The 21529-nt window shown below is 28.5% G+C and overlaps 1 protein-coding gene across 1 annotated transcript; it reads left to right on the forward strand.

Moving 5' to 3' along the window:
* The first annotated feature begins 4970 nt into the window (after positions 1 to 4970).
* LOC135949148 (uncharacterized) lies at positions 4971 to 20921 on the forward strand. The gene is made up of 4 exons (XM_065498614.1): positions 4971 to 5087; positions 20335 to 20487; positions 20546 to 20713; positions 20772 to 20921. Exons 1-4 carry the CDS (start codon positions 4971 to 4973, stop codon positions 20919 to 20921), a joined length of 588 nt encoding a protein of 195 aa, XP_065354686.1.
* The last annotated feature ends 608 nt before the right edge of the window (positions 20922 to 21529 follow it).

Below are 21529 nucleotides of genomic sequence, written 5' to 3' on the forward strand. Positions count from 1 at the left end.
GACTATAAATAACAAAAAATACTTTATTTACAAAAGGTACTTTTATTTACAAAAGATACTTTTATTTTAAAAAGGTACTTTTATTTTTAAAAGGTACTTTTATTTTTAAAATGTACTTTTATTTTTAAAAGGTACTTTTATTTTTAAAAGGTACTTTTATTTAAAGAAGGTACTTTTATTTACAAAAGGTACTTTTATTTACAAAAGGTACTTTTATTTACAAAAGGTACTTTTATTTACAAAAGGTACTTTTATTTAAAGAAGGTACTTTTATTTACAAAAGGTACTTTTATTTACAAAAGGTACTTTTATTTACAAAAGGTACTTTTATTTACAAAAGGTACTTTTATTTACAAAAGGTACTTTTATTTACAAAAGGTACTTTTATTTACAAAAGGTACTTTTATTTACAAAAGGTACTTTTATTTACAAAAGGTACTTTTATTTACAAAAGGTACTTTTATTTACAAAAGGTACTTTTATTTACAAAAGGTACTTTTATTTACAAAAGGTACTTTTATTTACAAAAGGTACTTTTATTTTTAAAAGGTACTTTTATTTTTAAAAGGTACTTTTATTTTTAAAAGGTACTTTTATTTACAAAAGGTACTTTTATTTACAAAAGGTACTTTTAGTTACAAAAGGTACTTTTATTTACAAAAGGTACTTTTATTTACAAAAGGTACTTTTATTTACAAAAGGTACTTTTATTTACAAAAGGTACTTTTATTTACAAAAGGTACTTTTATTTACAAAAGGTACTTTTATTTACAAAAGGTACTTTTATTTACAAAAGGTACTTTTATTTACAAAAGGTACTTTTATTTACAAAAGGTACTTTTATTTACAAAAGGTACTTTTATTTACAAAAGGTACTTTTATTTACAAAAGGTACTTTTATTTACAAAAGGTACTTTTATTTACGAAAGGTACTTTTATTTACAAACGGTACTTTTATTTATAAAAGGTACTTTTATTTACTAAAGGTACTTTTATTTACAAAAGGTACTTTTATTTACAAAAGGTACTTTTATTTACAAAAGGTACTTTTATTTACAAAAGGTACTTTTATTTACAAAAGGTACTTTTATTTACAAAAGGTACTTTTATTTACAAAAGGTACTTTTATTTACAAAAGGTACTTTTATTTACAAAAGGTACTTTTATTTACAAAAGGTACTTTTATTTACAAAAGGTACTTTTATTTACAAAAGGTACTTTTATTTACAAAAGGTACTTTTATTTAAAGAAGGTACTTTTATTTACAAAAGGTACTTTTATTTACAAAAGATACTTTTATTTACAAAAGGTACTTTTATTTACAAAAGGTACTTTTATTTAAAGAAGGTACTTTTATTTACAAAAGGTACTTTTATTTACAAAAGGTACTTTTATTTACAAAAGGTACTTTTAGTTACAAAAGGTACTTTTATTTACAAAAGGTACTTTTATTTACATAAGGTACTTTTATTTAAAGAAGGTACTTTTATTTACAAAAGGTACTTTTATTTACAAAAGGTACTTTTATTTACAAAAGGTACTTTTATTTACAAAAGGTACTTTTATTTAAAAAAGGTACTTTTATTTACAAAAGGTACTTTTATTTACAAAAGGTACTTTTATTTACAAAAGGTACTTTTATTTACAAAAGGTACTTTTATTTACAAAAGGTACTTTTATTTACAAAAGGTACTTTTATTTACAAAAGGTACTTTTATTTACAAAAGGTACTTTTATTTACAAAAGGTACTTTTATTTACAAAAGGTACTTTTATTTACAAAAGGTACTTTTATTTACAAAAGGTACTTTTATTTACAAAAGGTACTTTTATTTACAAAAGGTACTTTTATTTACAAAAGGTACTTTTATTTACAAAAGGTACTTTTATTTACAAAAGGTACTTTTATTTACAAAAGGTACTTTTATTTACAAAAGGTACTTTTATTTACAAAAGGTACTTTTATTTACAAAAGGTACTTTTATTTACAAAAGGTACTTTTATTTACAAAAGGTACTTTTATTTACAAACGGTACTTTTATTTACAAAAGGTACTTTTATTTACAAAAGGTACTTTTATTTACAAAAGGTACTTTTATTTACAAAAGGTACTTTTATTTACAAAAGGTACTTTTATTTAAAAAAGGTACTTATATTTACAAAAGGTACTTTATTCATAAAATTTTCTTTTTTAATTGCTTTGTTAAATCAGGTTCAAGTGTAATCATATCTCATAAATATAAAATAATATGAATAGATGTGTAACTGTTCTAAATCGTACTCATCTCTACAAATATGGATGGCCACAAAATAATGCACCATCAAACGTATGTCAGGGTCTTTTGTTTAAAAAAAATTATATTTAAATCTAACTTTACATTCACATTATTGAAACAACATTAGATTTTATATTGAATGTAATTTACATACACAAATACCTAAACAATATTGTGCACATACATATATATAAATAACGAATACAATAAAGAGCTTAGACACTTAATATAGCTGGCGGATTTGATACACTCGAGAAGTAATGAAAATTAAATTGAGTAGAATTTTAATTTTTTTAAAAATTTTCAAACCCAAAATTTGCAAAATTTTACGCAAAACTTTTCATAAAATTTCTATCGTAATTTCTTAGATTTCTCAAAAATTAGCTATTTATAGTAAATTTCTCGCAAGTTTGCTATTTGTAGTGAATTTTTCGAAGGAATGCTATTTATAGTACACTTCTAGAACGTTTTCTATTTATAGTGAATATTGCCAACTTTTAAGAGAGTTTAGAATTTGTTTTTTTTTTTAATTTGTTCAATTGGTTTCCGTTTTTGTAATGTTTCTTATTATTTTATTTAAAATTGTTCATAGCTATTTATAGAATTTGCTATTTATAGTAAATTTAACGCAAGTTTATTATTTACAGTAAATTTTTCGGGGATTTTGCTATTTATAATAAATTTCATACTGTGGTGCTCAGCACTCACAAGTATTAAGTCGAGTACGTCACTTCTGTTTGAAACAATGAAGGTAGGTTCTGACCCTCTATTAACTACTTCCAAACTACTATTAAGTATGAAACTGAAAAGACTCTCACCTCTTGTGTTGGTGTCGCTGCTACCCCATATAATGTGGTGCGAGTTAACGTCAGCACAGATGACCAAAGGTATCCTGGACACATTCGCCTTTTTCACAGCTCTACGGACAGCATCGTGCATTGGTTAATGCTCTCCGTGGTCATGCGCCATATAGCTGGATATCAACCATAACAAACAGTCTTCATTAGTTTCCCATGAGACTGCTACTGTATCTTCATTGCTGTAATCAGACAGAATGAAGATATTCAAAGAGCTTTTAGCCAGTATACAGGATATAATTTTACCTGTGCCTTTAGCGAAGTAGAGCTTATAGCCCTTCAGACATAGTCCACAGATGCGATCCTGATGGATCCAAGGTTCCTGGACCATGACTAGCTCCTCCCCGTTCTGAGCAATTCGGAGGAGCAGTACAGCTGATGCTGCTTTAGAGTGGTGAAGGTTTATCTGTGTCACCCTCACCATGCTCCATTTTTACAATAGTAACGTCGGCGTCCTCGTGGTCAGAATTCAGGAGGGCGTCCTCGTCCACCGCGTCATCCATCCGTTCAATGAAGGTACCAACTAGTTCGGAGACTGAGTTGCTATCTTCAGTGTCGGTTGGATCAGCGGCGTCATTGCAATCCATGCCCTCTTCCGAGAGCATGAGCTTGACATCACCTGAGGAGGTATCGCCTTTGTTGTCGCTACGGTAGACACGCAGGATGATCGTACCAAATCCATAGTAGACCTTCCCTTGTGCCTTCCTTTGCGGCCCAAAAGAGTCCTTATTCAGGACCCCTCAGCGTCCGTCACCTTTACAACTTTCCAGTCTTGAGTTGGAAGCTGTGGGTTGCAACACTGAAGGATCTCCAAGATCTCCTCCGGGCTAGATGGCTCAGCTGGTATTTTAGCTATGGATCTAGGCTTTCGGGGTATCTCACTCACAGATACCACCTCAATCCTAGATCCCGGCCATACCTCGCCCAGTGATGCGACAGCAGTCTTTAGTAGCAACGCTGAGCGTTCATCTACGCAAGACATCAGTTTTACGTGACCCTGGTACCAACCAGCATCATCGCATTGAGGAGGAGTGCCTGGGTTTTCTTTGAGAACTTTCCAGAACACCGCTACCAGTTTCTGCTTTACCATATCCCAATTCAATTGAGATATGGATCCGTCATTGACACCCCGATCAATAACCGCCCTAACGAGGCTGTCTTTGACAATCTCGCTAAAGGACTTGGCTAACGATCTTTGTGTCGCTTTGGGCCTTTTAGGTCCCGGTTGCTGGCTCTTGGCCACTACATCCTCCTCTGAACGTTGCCTTTTAGGCCCCGCTGATGAGTCAGCAGAAGGAGGAGCGGTCTTGAGACCAGCAATATAGGCTTTCGACCAGGAGAGAGGAGCTTGTTGCTCCTTAGTGAGATCCTCGACTTTCTTAGAGCCAAGTGCCTCAATAAAGCGGTAAGTCAAGATGACTACCCAATCACAATTTATAGCATTTTTAATGTTTTCAAACCCTTTTTCTTTAAAGCATATTTTAGCAAATAAAAGCATATTTTTACAGTTTGTTGAAAATATTAACAAACTAATGGAAATTATTATTTAAAATGGTTTTGCTAAAATCTGCATAAATTCTGTTTAATTAAATACCCAAATTTGTTAAGTAACTTAAAGTTAGTTATCTAAAAGTTAACATTATGTTGGGGTAGCCACTCTTCAAGCAGCTCACTTAGGTCCATTCAAAACTGATCCAGTTCAAAACTGATCCCATGGGGTAAACATCTTGGTATGAGTTATACATCCGTTGTTTACATTCTAAACCAACCAGATTCTCTGATGAAAGAGTAGATTCGTCTAAGACTTATCCCTGATAGCTCATCTAAGCATGATAGGAATGGTATTCCGAGGATGTGTTCCCTCAGGTTTATCAGAGCCGGGCATTGGCAGAATAGATGTGACACCGTCTCATCCTCTTCTTCATTATGGCAGCTCCTACAGTAGTCATTATGCCGTAGGCCCAATCTACTAGCATGTGTCCCAATTATACAGAGACCTTTAATGAAGGAGACAATTAGCCTTATTTGCTCACGACGAAATTCCATAAGTAGATTTGTCCTGCTGGCATCATATACGGGTCAAGTAGACATCGTAATAACACAGGAAGACTCATTGGTCCACCTGCTTTGTGCAGATTCATATACAGCCCAATTATGAATAAAAAATTCCGCGGGAGTTTGATCCCCGGGAGTTTTTTCCCATTGAATTTGAATAGGAAAAATGAGAAAAGGGAAAAAACTCCCGCGGAATTTTTATTCATAATTGGGCTGATAGTGTCCGCTGAACAGCCATCTTGCATTTAACAAGGGAGATACCAGAAAAGGGATCGATCTCATCATCATCCATCATCGCACCCATTTTGGCCAGTTCGTCAGCTATACAATTACCCTGATTTCCATCGTGGCCAGAATGTCTCGCTATATCATTAAGGGATACCCGGCATTCCTCGGTTAACCTAGATGTCGTAAAGACACCCGCTATTCCGTTAACGGCAGCCTTGCTATCAGTAAATATACATATATCACCAGATATTCGATAAAAGTTAACTTAAAGTTAGTTATTTAAAAGTTAACTTTAAGTTGACTATTTTGTAGTTAGTTATTTAAAAGTTAACTTTAAGTTGGCTAATTTAGTTATTTAAAAGTTGACTATTTTGTAGCTAACTTAAAGTTAGTTATTTAGAAGTTGACTATTTTGTAGTTAGTTATTTAAAAGTTAACTTTAAGTTGACTATTTTGTAGCTAACTTAAAGTTAGTTATTTAAAAGTTAACTTTAAGTTGACTATTTTGTAGTTAGTTATTTAAAAGTTAACTTTAAGTTGGCTAATTTTTATGTAACTTAAAGTTAGTTATTTAGAAGTTAACTTTAAGTTGACTATTTTGTAGCTAACTTAAAGTTAGTTATTTAAAAGTTAACTTTAAGTTGACTATTTTGTAGCTAACTTAAAGTTAGTTATTTAGAAGTTAACTTTAAGTTGACTATTTTGTAGCTAACTTAAAGTTAGTTATTTAAAAGTTAACTTTAAGTTGACTATTTTGTAGCTAACTTAAAGTTAGTTATTTAGAAGTTAACTTTAAGTTGACTATTTTGTACTTAGTTATTTAAAAGTTAACTTTAAGTTGACTATTTTGTAGCTAACTTAAAGTTAGTTATTTAAAAGTTAACTTTAAGTTGACTATTTTGTAGTTAGTTATTTAAAAGTTAACTTTAAGTTGACTATTTTGTAGCTAACTTAAAGTTAGTTATTTAAAAGTTAACTTTAAGTTGGCTAATTTTGTAGCTAACTTAAAGTTAGTCATTTAAAAGTTAACTTTAAGTTGACTAATTTGTAGCTAACTTAAAGTTAGTTATTTAAAAGTTAACTTTAAGTTGACTATTTTGTAGCTAACTTAAAGTTAGTTATTTAAATGGTAACTTTAAGTTAGTTATTTAGAAGTTAACTTTAAGTTGACTATTTATTAACCCGAATTTTTTTTCATCAAATTTTTTTTTGTCATAAATTCTTTTTCGAAAAAAATTAATTAAAGAAATTTAAAAAAAAAAAATTTTGAAAAAACTTTTTTTAAAAAAATTGGAAAAAAAATTGGAAAAAAAATTTTAAAACATTAAAAAAAATTTTGATTTTGCTTAAATAAAAATATTTAAAAAAAAATATTTTTAAGTATAATTTGGTGAAGGGTATATAAGATTCGGCACAGCCGAATATAGCTCTCTTACTTGTTATACCCTTCACTTTCGTGAGAAGGGTATATATAAGTTTGTCATTCCGTTTGTAATTTCTACATTTTTCATTTCCGACCCTATAAAGTATATATATTCTGGATCCTTATAGATAGCGGAGTCGATTAAGCCATGTCTGTCTGTCTGTCTGTCTGTCTGTCTGTCTGTCTGTCTGTCTGTCTGTCTGTCTGTCTGTCTGTCTGTCTGTCTGTCTGTCTGTCTGTCTGTCTGTCTGTCTGTCTGTCTGTCTGTCTGTCTGTCTGTCTGTCTGTCTGTCTGTCTGTCTGTCTGTCTGTCTGTCTGTCTGTCTGTCTGTCTGTCTGTCTGTCTGTCTGTCTGTCTGTCTGTCTGTCTGTCTGTCTGTCTGTCTGTCTGTCTGTCTGTCTGTCTGTCTGTCTGTCTGTCTGTCTGTCTGTCTGTCTGTCTGTCTGTCTGTCTGTCTGTCTGTCTGTCTGTCTGTCTGTCTGTCTGTCTGTCTGTCTGTCTGTCTGTCTGTCTGTCTGTCTGTCTGTCTGTCTGTCTGTCTGTCTGTCTGTCTGTCTGTCTGTCTGTCTGTCTGTCTGTCTGTCTGTCTGTCTGTCTGTCTGTCTGTCTGTCTGTCTGTCTGTCTGTCTGTCTGTCTGTCTGTCTGTCTGTCTGTCTGTCTGTCTGTCTGTCTGTCTGTCTGTCTGTCTGTCTGTCTGTCTGTCTGTCTGTCTGTCTGTCTGTCTGTCTGTCTGTCTGTCTGTCTGTCTGTCTGTCTGTCTGTCTGTCTGTCTGTCTGTCTGTCTGTCTGTCTGTCTGTCTGTCTGTCTGTCTGTCTGTCTGTCTGTCTGTCTGTCTGTCTGTCTGTCTGTCTGTCTGTCTGTCTGTCTGTCTGTCTGTCTGTCTGTCTGTTTAAGCCATGTCTGTCTGTCTGTCTGTCTGTCTGTCTGTCTGTCTGTCTGTCTGTCTGTCTGTCTGTCTGTCTGTCTGTCTGTCTGTCTGTCTGTCTGTCTGTCTGTCTGTCTGTCTGTCTGTCTGTCTGTCTGTCTGTCTGTCTGTCTGTCTGTCTGTCTGTCTGTCTGTCTGTCTGTCTGTCTGTCTGTCTGTCTGTCTGTCTGTCTGTCTGTCTGTATGTCTGTCTGTCTGTCTGTCAATAATTCAATAATTCTGTCAGACATGCTTTCGAGAAGTTTGCTATTTAAAATCAGCAAAATCGGTTAATAAATAACGGAGATATGAACAAAAAACCGGGACAACCTCGATTTTTGACCTATTTTTGATCTATATCTGGATTACGAAGTCATTAATATAGACAATATGGATATCTAATGATAGATATTTCAATGTCCATTGCAACGATGTAGATAAGGGAAAAATCTGGAAAAATATTTTATAAAAAAAATTTTAAAAAAAATTTAATTTTGTTTACCTAAAAATATTTAAAAAAAAAAATATTTTTAAGTATAATTTGGTGAAGGGTATATAAGATTCGGCACAGCCGAATATAGCTCTCTGACTTGTTTTTCTTCAATTTGTTTTTATAATGTTTCTTATTATTTTATTAATCATTTATCATTGAGTGTACAAAAAGTATCATAATTTTAATTGTGATGGTAGAATTTTTCAAAAAGCACTGCAAAAAACAAATAGCAAACTGGTAGTTAAAGTAGATTCGCTTTTATTTGTTTAATCATGATTGTGTTTTTTTTTTAAATATTATTGTTGTAGTTGTTGCAGTAGTTGTTGTTTTCTATTTCTAACTATAAAATGCATCATCTAACATGCATCATGCACAACAAGGTTAAAAACATGTTGTTAATAAAATAAAGCTAAAGCTTAGCAACAGCAACAACAACAATAATGCAACAGCAGCAGCCGCTTAGCAATACAGCCAGCAATCAGTGGCCAACTGTAGCAACCGACCAACAATTCAAATTCAAAGTATGAGCATCGTTGTCGTGGATTCTCATATTTTTTTTTTTGTTAACCCGTAACTTCCTCCCGCCGCTTTTGAATGTAAATATGCATTTTTCCCTGCAACTATATAGTTTTTTTTATCAACATATTTCACGTTTAATTCCATAGATTTTGTTTTACAAAACAACAGTTAAATGGATTTTATTTGTTAATTTCATTTCAATATAAAAACTTTATGAAAAAAAAAACGTTGTTTTGTTTTCCTCTATGTCTGTTAGAATACTGCGCATTTGTCAATTTTTCAGTTTTTATCTAACAATGATTTGTTTGTAATTAAATTTATTTTTAGTCTTTATGATTCAATATACATATTTATTATTTATAGTTAGTTAGTTAGTTAGTTAGTTAACCAATCTGGTGTTTAAAAGAGGATGTATTTGTGTTTCTATGGTTTTGGAAAGTCCCAATTGTATAATTTTTAAATTTTAATTGTTAATTCTAAATAGAAAAACAATTAAATTTTTTTGTTTCTATTATTTGATGAGGAGAAAAATGTCATCAATATCATCATGCAATTAATAAAAATTACTCATCATTTTATAATTTCCTATTTAGTAAAAAGAAACTTTTGATGAATTATTATTTATAGCAGTTTTTTTTTGGAAATTCTGCTATTTTTTAGTAAATTTTGAAAATTTTGCTGTTCATAGGAAATTTTCCAAAAATCAGCTGTTTTTAGTAAATTTAGCAAATTCTGCTATTTATAGTAAATTTTCCAAAATTCTGCTATTTATAGTAATTTTTCGGAAATATATAGGAAATTCTGTTATTTTTAATACTTTTTGGAAATTTTGCTATTTATAGTAAATTTTTGAAAATTCTGCTATTTATAGTAAATTTTGGAAATTCTGATATTTATAGTAAATTTTCAAAAATTTTGGTATTTGTAGTAAATTTTGGCAATTCTGCTATTTATAGTAAAAATTTCGAAATCGTGCTATTTATAGGAAATTTTCAGAAAAGCAGCTTTTAGTGAATTTTAGAAATTCTGCTATTTATAGTAAATTTTCCAAAATTCTGTTATTTATAGTAAATTTTGGAAATTGTGCTATTTATAGTAAAATTTCCAAAATTCTGCTTTTATAATAAGTTTTCCAAAATTCTGCTATTCATAGTGAATTTTCGGATATTTTGCTATTTTTTTGTAAATTTCGGAAATTCTGCTATTTGTAGTAAATTTTCGGAAAATTAGCTGTTTTTAGTAATTTTGGAAATTCTGCTATTTATAGTAAATTTTCCAAAATTCTGCTATTTATAGTAATTTTTCGGAAATTCTGTTATTTTTAGTACTTTTTGGAAATTTTGCTATTTATAGTAAATTTTTGAAAATTCTGCTATTTATAGTAAATTTTGAAAATTTTGCTATTTATAGTAAATTTTCCAAAATTCTGGTATTTGTAGTAAATTTTGGCAATTCTGCTATTTATAAGAAAATTTTCAGAAAAGCTGCTATTTATAGTGAATTTTCGGATATTCTGCTATTTTTTTTGTAAATTTTAGAAATTCTATTTATAGTGAATTTTCCAAACTTCTGTTATTTATAATAAATTTTGGATATTCTGCTATTTATAGTAAATTTTGGAAATTCTGCTATTTATAGTAAATTTTCCAAAATTCTGGTATTTGTAGTAAATTTTGGTAATTCTGCTATTTATAGTAAATATTTCGAAATTCTGCTATTTATAAGCAAATTTTCAGAAAAGCTGCTATTTATAGTGAATTTTCGGATATTCTGCCATTTTTTTTGAAAATTTTAGAAATTCTGCTATTTATAGTAAATTTTCCAAAATTCTGTTATTTATAATAAATTTTGGATATTCTGCTATTTTGGAAATTCTACTATTTATAGTAAATTTTCCAAAATTCTGGTATTTGTAGTAAATTTTGGCAATTCTGCTATTTATAGTAAATATTTCGAAATTCTGCTATTTATAAGAAAATTTTCAGAAAAGCTGCTATTTATAGTGAATTTTCGGATATTCTGCTATTTTTTTTGTAAATTTTAGAAATTCTGCTATTTATAGTGAATTTTCCAAACTTCTGTTATTTATAATAAATCTTGGATATTCTGCTATTTATAGTAAATTTTGGAAATTCTGCTATTTATAGTAAATTTTCCAAAATTCTGGTATTTGTAGTAAATTTTGGTAATTCTGCTATTTATAGTAAATATTTCGAAATTCTGCTATTTATAAGCAAATTTTCAGAAAAGCTGCTATTTATAGTGAATTTTCGGATATTCTGCTATATTTTTGTAAATTTTAGAAATTCTGCTATTTATAGTGAATTTTCCAAAATTCTGTTCTTTATAATAAATTTTGGATATTCTGCTATTTATAGTAAATTTTGAAAATTTTGCTATTTATAGTAAATTTTCCAAAATTCTGGTATTTGTAGTAAATTTTGGCAATTCTGCTATTTATAGTAAATATTTCGAAATTCTGCTATTTATAAGAAAATTTTCAGAAAAGCTGCTATTTATAGTGAATTTTCGGATATTCTGCTATTTTTTTTGTAAATTTTAGAAATTCTGCTATTTATAGTGAATTTTCCAAACTTCTGTTATTTATAATAAATTTTGGATATTCTGCTAGTTATAGTAAATTTTGGAAATTCTGCTATTTATAATAAAATTTCCAAAATTCTGGTATTTGTAGTAAATTTTAGAAATTCTGCTATTTATAGCAAATATTTCGAAATTCTGTTATTTATAGTAAATATACCGAAATTCTGCTATTTATAAGAAATTTTCAGAGATTATGCTATTTATAGTTAATTTTCGGACATTCTGCAATTTTTTTGTAAATTTTGGAAATTCTGCTATTTATAGTAAATTTTCCACAATTCTGCTATTTTTAGTAAATTTTAGTAATTCTACACTTTATCGTAAATTTTGGAAATTCTGCTATTTATAGTAAATTTTCCGAAATTTTGCTATTTTTAGTAAATTTTGGAAATTCTGCTATTTTACTATAAATTTTCCGAAATTCTACTATATATAGTGAAGTTTTGTATATTCTGCTATTTTTGAAAGTTGTGGAAATTCTGCTATTTATAGTAAATTTTCCAAAATTCAGCTATTTGTGGTAAATTTTTGAAAATTATTCTATTTATAGTAAATTTTCTTAAATTCTGCTATTTTTAGTGAATTTTCGGAAATTCAGCTATTTTTAGTAAATTTTGGAAATTCTGCTATTTGTTGGAAATTCTCCTATTTATAGAAAATTTTCAAAAATACTGCTTAGTGAATTCAGCTATTTATAGTAAGTTTTCGAAAATTCATCTATTTATAGTAATTTTTACATACATTCCCTGATACTAATGCTGCCTTCAGTCCAACATTATTTCTTAATCTGCACCTGCAATTAAATTTTTGAATAATTTTTCTAAAGTTCAAAAATCGTTTAATTGTTTGCCAACACATTCCAATACACTAAACTCTTGCCTGCAGGGTTGCAACTAATTGAATAAGCTTGAAAAACCACACTCATATAAGTAAAATGTTGAAGATCAATATAACAAAACAACAAAATAAAAAAAAAACATATTGACTCCCTTCTCCATTAAGTTGTTAAAAAAATACATTTTGTTAAGATTTAACCAAAGTTTCCTTAAAAAAAAAAATAAATACATATTTATGAATGATGTGATGCTGGCTGTTTTGCTGCAGTCAACAACCAACAACAAGATCATTTAAAGTTGTTGATGACAGATGATTAAGATTTTTGTAAGCTTTGAAAGCAAATCTCCATAAATTAATGACATGCTGCTGCTGCAGCATAATGTTGCCAGCCATAATAATAATTTTTAAACTGCAGCAAATGGACTAAAAATAACTGTGAGTGAGGTGTATCCCACAGTTAAGACACTGGCACACAGTTGGTAGTTAGGATTCTAAAATCACAAAAAAAAAAAATAAGAAAAGAAACAGATAAATGTGAAACAAACAATTATAATTTGTTAAAGTTTAAAAGGTATAATATTTTTGCAAAAATCTTGTATTTTTTGGGAAACTTGCAACAAACATTTGTAGGTTTTTTTTCTTGTATGAAATTCATAGGTAGTACTAAACACATGTGAAAAAAACCTTAACATGATGTTGCAATTTTTTTGCCATTACACTACTTGAAATTTGTTGCATAATTAAAAGAGATGATAAACGATTTAAACATATGGTATTTATAGTTAACATTTATAGTTATAGTAAATTTCTCGAGAATTTGCTATTTTTGTAGTCACCACCTTCTCGATCATTTGCTATTAATAGTTCAATGTCTCTATTGTTTTCTATTTATAATTAAATTTCACGATCGTTTGATATTTATAGTTTACTTTCGCGATCGTTTACTATTTAAAGTTTACTTTCTCAATCGTTTTCTATTTATAGTTCAATTTCTCAAGAATTTTCTATTTTAGTTCAATTTCTCGATCGCTTGCATTTTACAGTTCACTTTCTCGCTGGTTTGTTATTTATAGTTTAATTTATCGATCGTTTGCTATTTAAAGATCAATTTCTCGATTGTTTTCTATTTATAGTTTAATTACTCGATCGTTTTCTATTTATAATTTACTTTTGCGATCGTTTGCTATTTATTGATAAATTTCTCGATCGTTTTCTATTTTTAGCCAATTTCTCGATCGTTTACTATTTATAGTTTAATTTCTCGATCGCTTGCTATTTACAGTTCACTTTCTCGATCGTTTGCTATTTATAGTTTAATTTATCGATCGTTTGCTATTTAAAGTTCAATTTCTCGATTGTTTTCTATTTATAGCTTAATTTCTCGATCGTTTTCCATTTATAATTTACTTTCGCGATCGTTTGCTATTTATTGTTAAATTTCTCGATAGTTTTCTATTTTTAGCCAATTTCTTAATCGTTTGCTTATTTATAGTTTAATTTATCGATCGTTTGCTATTTAAAGTTCAATTTCTCGATCGTTTTCTATTTATAATTTACTTTCGCGATCGTTTGCTATTTATTGTTAAATTTTTCGATCGTTTTCTATTTTTAGGCGATCGTTTTACCGATCGTTTTCTATTTATAGTTTAATTTCTCGATCGTTTTCTGTCTGTAGATCTATTTCTCGATCATTTACTATTTATAGTTCAATTTCCCGATCGTTTTGTATTTATAGTTTAATTTCTAGATTGTTTTATATTTCTCGATCGTTTGCTCTTTATAGTTCACTTTCGCGATCGTTTACTATTTAAAGTTTACTTTCTCAATCGTTTTTTATTTATAGCTCAATTTCTCGATCGTTTGCTATTTATAGTTCAATTTCTCAAGAATTTTCTATTTTATTTCAATTTCTCGATCGCTTGCTACTTATAATTTACTTTCTCGATCGTTTGCTATTTATTGTTAAATTTCTCGATCGTTTTCTATTTTTAGCCAATTTCTTGATCGTTTGCTATTTATAGTTCACTTTCCCGATCGTTTTCTATTTATAGTTTAATTTCTCGATCGTTTTCTGTCTGTAGATCTATTTCTCGATCGTTTGCTCTTTATAGTTCACTTTCGCGATCGTTTGCTATTTATAGTTCAAATTTCTCGATCGTTTACTATTTATAGTTCACTTTCTCGCTATTTATAGTTCAATTTATCGATCGTTTTCTATTTAATGTTCAATTTCTCAATCGTTTGCTATTTATTGTTAAATTTCTCTATCACTTGCTATTTATAGTTCAATTTCTCGATCGTTTTCTATTTATAGTTCAATTTCAAGATCGTTTGCTATTTATAGTACAATTTCACGATCGTTGGCTATTTATAGTTCAATTTATCGATCGTTTTCTATTTAATGTTCAATTTCTTGATCATTTGCTATTTATAGTTCAATTTTTCGCTATTTATAGTTCATTTTCTCGATCAATTAATATTTATAGTTAAATTTCTCGATCGTATGCTATTTTTAGCCAATATCAATATCATTTGCTATTTATAGTTTAATTTCTAGATTTTTTTCTATTTATAGCTCAATTTCTCGATCGTTTTCTATTTATAGTTTAATTTCTAGATCGTTTTCTATTTATAGTTCTATTTCTCAATCGTTTGCTCTTTATAGTTCACTTTCGCGATCGTTTGCTATTTATAGTTCAAATTTCTCGATCGTTTACTATCTATAGGTCACTTTCTCTCTATTTATAGTTCAATTTCTCGATCGTTTTCTATTTACTGTTCAATTTCTCAATCACTTGCTATTTATAGTTCAATTTCTCTATCGTTTTCTATTTATAGTTCAATTTCAAGATCGTTTGCTATTTATGGTACAATTTCACGATCGTTGGCTATTTATAGTGCAACTTCTCGATAGTTTGCTATTTATAGTTCAATTTATCGATCGTTTGCTCTTTTTAGTGTAATTTCTCGATCATTTGCTATTTATGGTACAATTTCACGATCGTTGGCTATTTATAGTGCATCGTTTGCTCTTTTTAGTGTAATTTCTCGATCATTTGCTATTTATAGTTAAATTTTTTTCTTTTTATTATTCAATTTCTCGATCGTTTTCTATTTATAGTTCAATTTCAAGATCGTTTGCTATTTATAGTACAATTTCTCGATCGTTGGCTATTTATAGTGCAACTTCTCGATAGTTTGATATTTATTGTTCAATTTCTCGATCGTTTGCTCTTTTTAGTGTAATTTCTCGATCATTTGCTATTTATGGTTAAATTTTTTTCTATTTATGATTCAATTTCACTATCATTTTCTATTTATAATTAATTTTATTGATCATTTGCTATTAATAGTTCACCTTCTGGATCGTTTTTTATTTATAGTTCAATTTCTCGATCGTTTTCTATTTCTAGACAATTTCTCGATCGTTTTCTATTTCTAGACAATTTCTCGATCGTTTGCAATTTATAGTAAACCATATATTTTATGCAGTCTATGGTTTAATATTGATTATTTGATGTGATGAAATCATGATGAACAAAAATTTTGTATTTATTGATCTTAAGTTAAGATCATTAACACGCTTCTTGTATACAAAAAAAGAAATCAATTCCAAAACAAATTTTATATAGTGACCCTGGCTTGCATGCCTCAATTGTACAACTGAGAAAACCCTTTTCATTGCTGTCATTGTCAATGTTTATAACGTTTATCTTTTGGGGTATTTTGTATACAAATCCAATAAATAAATAAAGAAGAACAAACTTTAATTCATTTAATCTTTTTTCTACTTAAATTTTTGTTTTTTTTTTTGCTGTTGGGTGATCTTTGTCCAAAGATCAGTTGTTTACAGCGGGTGTTTACTTGGCTGGCGCTGTATTGATCATCATACTCATTATCTTTCATATCTAAACATACACACATTCAACCTTCCCTTTAGCCACTAAACGATCATTCAACCATGTACAATGTACATACAAATGCCACTCATCGATATTCATTATTAATATTCTTTGCTTAAATAGTAGAAGGAATGAATCCTGCACTTTGTTGCAATGGCTGTTGGTTTAGGTCTGTGCTGATCGTTGATCTCAGATCTGTGATCGTTGCTTGTTCACTGCATGATTCAGCCTGCATATGTTGGTATTGATTTTTGCGTGTTTATATAGATTTTTTTCCCTTTCATTTCATTTTGTTTTAATTAGTTTTTGGTTCGTTCTCATGTGATTTATGTTTGGCTATTGATTTTTATTTATAAATATTTATATTCTCTTCTTTTTTTTGTTGTGATTTTTGTTAATGAAAATTAATTGCAGTGCTTAAGAATTTAATGAGCAAAACTAGATAAATATTTAAAGTTTTTAAAAAAGAAGCAATGAACTCTAAACAAACTGAGTTTAAGTCCTTCCTTGAAACTTTTAATGATATTATTGTGGTTAATAAGCTCCCTTTCTCCTTATCTTCTTTAAGTTATGCAATTTTCTTTTGATTGATGACTTTTGTGTGTTTTTTTAACAATAACAATTGCCAAATAGAGCCAGCAGCAGGGTTTTTTTTTGGCCAATATATTTAACCATTATTTATTTAATAAATAAATAAAGAAAATTTCACATACCCAGCCATGTAGTGATCGCAGTGTAGTGATCGCAGCACATCTGATCTGACTCTGTGACAATAATGGTCAAAATGTCACATTAAAGTTTAAACCATGTTCAAACTGAGAAATCATAACAAGTTTATACTCGTTTATTGCATTGAATTACAAATGAAGATTACCAAAAAATCATCGAAAAAAATATTGGTAAAATAACAATGTTTCTGTGTTTTTTTGGTGGCTTGTAATCCAATCTCAAATGCACTATGGGTCTGTTTTGGAAGAAAATGTTTTAAAAAAATATATTTTATTTAAAAATCTGTTACGCTCTTTAGTTTAATTGAAAAATTATTTATTGTGCTGGCAATCAAAATTAATAAAGCGTTTAATTATGATTTTGTCCAATTCAAAATTTAATTACAATTTCATTAAAATTGAGAAATTATTTCTAAATGAGTTTTATACTAAACAAAAAAATTAAATTTTTTTAACGGCAGTTTCAAAACTCCATTTTCAAATTTTTAAAAATTTTGTTAAACAAATTTCAGAATTTTTTTATCATCTCGTTGGGATTTATTGAGAACATAATAGGGAATAAAAATGTGAAAAAATTATGAAAATATCTCTTATAGTTTTTCCGTACCTGCGATTTAAATTTTGAAATTTTCGAGAAAAACCAATTATTTGGCAATTTTTTTGGCGAATGAGCTCTATTTCCTTACTGTTACAAATTTTAAGTAAAACCTATTCAGAAAATTATAGTCCAGATAATTCTAAATATACTCTGTAAGTTTTGCTAAAATTGGAAAACCTTAAACCTTAAATCGTGAAGGTCAAATGTTAAATTTTTCAATATTTTGAATTTCTAATTTAAAGAGCGAAATGTTGTATATTTTTGGGCCGATTTTGATGAAACTTAACAAAAATATAACACAAAGTCTAGTATTTACAAAAACAGCAGACAAATTAAAATTAACCCTATATAGCACTTGGGGTTAAAATGACCCCAATCTTTTAAAATAATATTTTTTTTATGGTTGTAGAAGTTTGGGGTCATTTTAACCCCAAGTGCTAAAAAATTTAAATTAAAAAAAAATTTGGAAAAAATTTAAAAACAGTTTCGAAAAAAATTTCAAATGAAAATGAGACGTTTTTAGGTTTTTCACAAAATAAAGTTTAAATGGTGGTTAAAAAAGTATATTTATCATAGGTCCTTATAAGATTCTCACATAATCTAGTTATGTCCGCCCGTCTGTCTGTCTCATGATAGGATCTAAACGAAAAGAGCTAGCTGGCTGATAAGGTTTGTTTGAATTGAAAATTAGCAATATCGATTCATGATTTCACCTAGCTTTCATACAAATCTTCTACCGGAATACTGTTTGAGCAGTCATAAATAATATAGTTTATGAAATTTTGAGAATTTGTCGCGTTACAAATCATATTAAGGTTCTAAAACAAAAAAATGCAAACATTTTAACAACACAACTCTCAATTGATAGCTATATTATTCCATTTTAATATAAAACAATCTTCACCAAATTATGCTTTAAAATTTTTAATAGTTTTTAGTTAAACAAAATTTAAAAAATGGTTAATATCGGTTCATGATTTCACCTATCACCCTTAGAATTGTGCCCCCCCCCCCATAATACTTTTTGATCAGTCATAAATATGTTGGCAATCCTGATAAAATTTTTCAAGTTTTTTGTAGTTTATGAAATTTTGAGTTGAATCGGTATTTGTCGCGTTACAAATCTTACTAAAGGTTGTTAAACAAAAATCAATGCAAACATTTCAACAAGACAACTCTCAATTGATAGCTAGATTATCCATTTTAATGTAAAACAATCTTTAATAAATTATATTCAAATTCGCCACTTCCTTGTCACGTTCGGGATACCACAACTAATAAACAAAACCTGTCTTTTGCACTTAAAATGTAAATAAGAACAAAAACTAGTAAGATAGCCGAGTCTTATATACCCTTCACCAATTTATGCCTTAAAATGTTTAATATTTTTTAGTTAAACAAAAAATCATAATTTCACCTATCCCCCATACAAATATCGCCCGAAATACTGAATGAGCAGTCATAAATATGTTGATTATGCGGCAATCCTGATAAAATTTTGCAAGGTTTTTCTAGTTTATGAAATTTTGAGTTGAATCGCTATTACAAACATGAGGGGAAAATATGTCGCATTACAAATCATAGTAAAGGTTCTAAAACAAAAATCAATGCAAACATTTTAACAAGACTACTCTCAATTGATAGCTAGATTATTCCATTTTAATGTAAAACAATCTTTAATAAATTATGTTGAAATTCGCCAATTTTTTGTCACGTTCGGGATACCACAACTAATAAACAAAACCTCTCTTTTACACTTAAAATGTAGAGAAAAACAAGTAAGAGAGCTACATATATTCAACCTTCACCAAATTATGCTTTAAAATAAAATTTTTTAATATTTTTTAAGTAAACAAAATTCAAAATTTTTTCAAAATATTTTTTTTTAATTTTTTTTCCACATTTTTCAAAATTATTTTTTTTTAATTTATTAGAAAAAAAAATTAATGCAAACAAAACAAGTAAGAGAGCTATATTCGGCTGTGCCGAACCTTATATACCCTTCACCAAATTATACTTTAAAATAAAATTTTTAAATATTTAAATTTTTTGCATTTTTTTTTTATTTTCGAAATTGTTTTTCAATTTAATTTAAAAAAGTTTTTTCCAAATTTTTTAATTTTTTTTAAATTTTTTAGAAAAAAATTATGACAAAAAATTTTTTTTGGTGAAAAAAAAAATTCGGTTTAAAAAATATTTTTCCCGATTTTGACCCATTGTAGGTCCAACTTACTCTAGCCTTATATACATCGTTGCAATGGAGTTTGAAATATCTTTGTAATCCAGAATAGATCTAAAATAGGTCAAAAATCTAGGTTATCCCGGTTTTTTCCTTATAACTCAGCCATTTATGGACCGGCTCTACCCGATATATTGATGTATGAATCATGTATGTAAGTTATTTGGGGGCTGTGGAAAGTTGATTTCAACATACAGACGGACATGGCTATATCGACTTCGCTATCTATAACGATCCAGAATATACATATATACTTTGTGGGGTCGCAAATGAAAAATGTAGAAATTACAAACGGATTGACAAACTTACATATATTTACCCTTGCCACCATGGTGTAGGCTATACAAATTGTTAAGATTTCTTAATATTTCTTCACTTCAAAGGCGTACGAATGACGCAGTTGTTTCGTGGAAACGCCCATATATAAAATTAAAATATATTCAAAATTCATTTATTCTGCTGGCAATAGAAATTAATGATGCTTAAAAATCGTTAACTTTTAATACAATTCTAAATTTAATTACAATTTAATTAAAAAAATTCTAATATTTTTTCCAAATGATTTCTATACAAAACTTTTTCAATCAGTTGTAATTTATTCATTCAACCTTAATGATCCATTTCAAAATAATACTCTGTCTTTTGGCTATTTATGGTGTGGCCATAAAGTGCACATTGATAAAATTTACAAATATTGTTTGCGAGGAATTTGACAAATCTTTTGGCGATATCAAGGAGTGCAAACTCAAAGTTATGGGACGCAATAAGGTGGCTTTGCGTTTAACTATGCGGCTATTCCATGTGCCCGTAAACAATATAACGGTGAGCCATCCAATGATTTCTTATTAAATTTCTATAAATTAATTTGCCTCATTTTTAGGTAAATTTTCAATTATTTCGCAAAAGCTTTGATTATCGTCCATTTATGTACAATACTACCCTCGATTTCTGTGTATTTCTGAAAAATCAAAAACGTTATCCATTTTGGGAACGACTTTATGGCTTTGCAATACCCTACACTAATGTAAATCATAGCTGTCCCTTTGATGTAAGTAGGAGTAGTTTTGGTAGTTTTATCAGTTTTTGAATACAAATTTAATTTTCAGCATGACATTATCATCCAAGATATGATTTTGAGTGAGGATATGTATAAGAATTTACCACTACCCTCGGGAGACTATAAATTGCGTGTTAGTATGGCTGCTTATAATCACTATAAAGCGGCTGTGGACTTCTTTGTCACGGGAATCTTGTAATAGAAACAAAGCAATTAAAACAAAAAAAGCTTTTCTTTACTTAAAATACTATTGAATCTAAATATCTTTTTCACTAGAAATTCTTTTTTCATTAGAAATTTTTAAAACATATGTTTTTTGCACAAACAAGTTTTTTTTTATTATAAAAGCTTTTTCACTATAAAAGCTATAAAAGGTAACTTGTTTTTCACAATATTTATATTTTAAAAAGACACATATTTTCACAAAAAACTAAAATTTATTAAATAGAAACCTTTTTCACTTAAAAAATACCGTGCAGTTTTCATTGAAAAGCTTTTTTTTGTTTAAACTTTGTTCATTAAAAAAGAGATAGATTTCTTTAAATATTTAATGTAAATTTTCACTATTTTTCTTATAAAATCTTTGCTAAAAAAGTTTCTCTCAATTAAAAAACTATTTTCACTAAGAAGCTTTTTTTCTTGCAATACTTTTTTCACTATAGTAAAAAGCTTTTTTTTATTTGGTAATGTGTTTTATTTTAATCAATATAAATGTTTTTTTTACTATAAAAAAACTTTCAAACTTACAAAAAGCTCACTACTCACTATTTTAACAAAAAGCTTAATTATTTAAAATAAATTTATTTT

This window comes from Calliphora vicina, chromosome 1 (genome assembly GCF_958450345.1).
Source record: "Calliphora vicina chromosome 1, idCalVici1.1, whole genome shotgun sequence".
Classification (NCBI taxonomy): domain Eukaryota; kingdom Metazoa; phylum Arthropoda; class Insecta; order Diptera; family Calliphoridae; genus Calliphora; species Calliphora vicina.